At 35.5% G+C, this 2,907-nt stretch overlaps 1 protein-coding gene across 5 annotated transcripts in view; it reads right to left on the bottom strand.

Annotated features, from left to right (window-relative positions):
• The window catches only part of LOC106877342 (copper-transporting ATPase 1), a 101,912-nt gene that overhangs the window by 40,846 nt on the left and 58,159 nt on the right, over positions 1–2,907 (bottom strand). For all 5 annotated transcript variants that reach the window (XM_014926219.2, XM_052967778.1, XM_014926220.2 and 2 more), the window contains 2 exons: positions 1,433–1,594; positions 554–633 (listed from right to left, as the gene is read on the bottom strand). In XM_014926219.2, coding sequence (XP_014781705.1) covers positions 554–633; positions 1,433–1,594 — 242 coding nt within the window. The remainder of the gene's footprint in view (positions 1–553; positions 634–1,432; positions 1,595–2,907) is intronic.

Genomic DNA, 2,907 nt, shown 5'->3' with positions numbered 1-2,907 from the left:
TCTCTCTCTCTCTCTCTCTCTCTCTCACACACACACACACATACATATATCTCTCTTTAGTATTTAAATTGGCCATATCAGGCCCAAGTATTCTGTCTCTTGTATATTAAAACCAACCAGATCCAGCCTCTCACCTATCCTAGAGTGTCATTCTAAAAATAAACAATCACATCACAGAAATGTCAAAGCTATCAGATAATGTGTAATTGATTCTAAACAAGGTGAATAAACATAGTAATCTGAATTTTAAAGGGATATATACATCTAAATCCACTACACCACCACAATCATCAACCTCATGCTTGTGTAGACTGGATGGGTCCTCTCTGGAACAGCATCTCCCTTTTTGTTGTGGCCCTTTGTCATAAAATGCACTTTAACTTCCTGAGATCAGCTTTCACGGCATCTCATGTCTTCCATAGTTATCTTCTTCTGCTAGTTCATTCCACTTAAACCACTTCACCCAACTATTGCCCTCCACACATATCACAGACATCCCACTCCCAGCTTCTCCCTTGCACAATACATCTGGTGCCAGAAGTTTTGTACTTACCTTCTAATTTCCATGCGATGATCATACCGGGCAGCCTTGTTGTCACTCTCAGTTGCTAATGTGGCCTGGAATCCAAGCTCCTGTAATAATATGCACTTTTACATTAGTCAACAGATAAACAAGACAGATGCTTTCTAAAATAACAGAGATTATGCAAATGACTTAGAAACACACATCATTATATTCATTTCTTTTGGATTTAACTCTTAGTTTGAGTTTTTTATCATCGAGTCTATAATAATAATAAGGGCAAAATGGCAAACTACAACTACTAGGACACCTAAAACAATATGGATTATATAGAAATATTACTTCATATTCTCTCTCACTCATAAGCATAAGAAAAAGGCCTCTAATAATAAAAATAACAAAAAAATACCCCCCCTCCCTGAAGCGGTTCTCTCCCCTTAAAGGGAATCTTCACCATTTTTCTATCCTCAAATAAGCCATGAGTGTTACATAAATGCACCCATGAGGGTACTACACAAAAACGCCTATGCCAGTATCATATAAATGTACCTGTACTGGTGCCACATGAAAAGTACCCAGTACACTCTGTGAAATGGTTGGTGTTAGGAAAATCCAGACATAGAAATCATGTTGAAATAGACAACTGGAGCTTGAGCAGCTCCTGTCAAACCAGCTAATCCATGCCAGAGTGGAAAACAGACAATAAATGATGATGATGACACAAGCAAAGTACACTTTACCATTCACTTGAATAGAGAATCCCTATCTTGCCAACAAATGCAATAACTTCCTGGACTTTTTTCCCACCCTATTTTCATTGTAGCTAATAATGCTTTCAGAGTCCTCTCATCCACAGCTAATTAGGTTATCTAGATAACAAACGCCAGCATCAAAAGTAATTAAACTTACCTCAATGGCTTGTATAATATCTCTAGCACCAGTTGTTTCGTTATTAAACTCAAATACACCTTTTGAGGTAGCCAGGGCTACATTAGCTGAGACTATTCCTTTCTTCTTGAGAAGACTTGACTCTATAAGATGGACACAGGAAGAACAGGTCATGCCTGTAATCTAAATAAGAAAATAAAAGAAAAATGACAACAATATAATATTGGGTTGGAAAGAAAGTAATTTCGGTTTTTCAATGTGAAATAAAAGTCATTTATTTCATACAAAGAATGAACTTTAATCAATTATATATATTTTCCATTTTGTTCGATGACCTTTTGCCATCTTTCTGGCAATTTCATGATTCATGCTCATAGAACTTCTGGTCTTTCTCAGCCAAAAACTGAAGCAAGTGTGATTTCAGGTCATCATCATTATTGAAAGTTTCACCATTCAAAGAATTTTGCAAATGGTAATCTGATGGTGCAAGATCAGAGCTATATGGTGGATGTGACATCACTTCCCAACTAAGCTCCAATAATTTCAACTATTTCAGCTTTCAATGTGGTTTGTGTTGGTTCATTATGCTTCGACCATGATCGTTTTTGATTGATGTTATTGTAGATAATTCAATTTTCATCACCAGTGATGATTCGTTCCAAAAAAAGGTCAATTTCATTGTGTTTGAGATGCATATCACAAATATTAATTCATTGTGTTATATCGAGTTTCTTAATGAGTTCAAGACATTTTAAGTGATTTTCAATTGTTGTATGTGATACATTTTAACCTCTCCACAATCTCTTGCACAGTTATATGGCAATCAGATTCAATTATGGTTTTGATTTAGTCATCAACTTTAGTAGGTCAACCAGAACATTGGTCATCTTTGTGTGAAATATCTCCAGAACAGAATTTTTTAAACCATTCCTGACATGTGTATTCTGTTAAGCAATCAACACCATAAACTTCGCATATCTTTTTGTGAACCTCAGCAACTTTCTTGCCTTTTCGGAAATAAAAAAGCAAAATATGGCAAAAATGTTTGTTTTGCACTCCATGTTAAAATTGACACTGAACAACTGTAAACAAAATTACACACAGTGTTGATGTGTTCACATATCTCTAACTTAGTGGTTTGGCAAAAGTGACTGATGGAATAAGTACTAGGCTTAAAAAATAAGTCCTTGGGTTGATTTGTTCAACTAAAACCCTTCAAGGTGGTGCTCCAGCATGGCCACAGTCAAATGACTGAAACAAATAAAAGAAGAAAAAGAATATAAACTATTTCCAGGATTCAAGAGAATCAGGAACTTAAATAGTGAAAGCACCAAAGTCATGTCAGTGATAGCATTATCACTAACCGAATTTGGAATGGTAGAGTCAAATGGCACTGTGTACTTGTTCTTGAGAAGCTCTGAATGTTCAGTTCTTACTTGTATTCACCTGATGAAAGCAGTTTTTTTTAATTTTTTTTTATTGGTGTAACACTTCTG

Source organism: Octopus bimaculoides, chromosome 5 (assembly GCF_001194135.2).
Source record: "Octopus bimaculoides isolate UCB-OBI-ISO-001 chromosome 5, ASM119413v2, whole genome shotgun sequence".
In the NCBI taxonomy this organism is placed as follows: domain Eukaryota; kingdom Metazoa; phylum Mollusca; class Cephalopoda; order Octopoda; family Octopodidae; genus Octopus; species Octopus bimaculoides.
The sequence above is the reverse complement of the archived record's forward strand: the minus strand, read 5'-3'. Positions and strand labels throughout refer to the sequence as shown.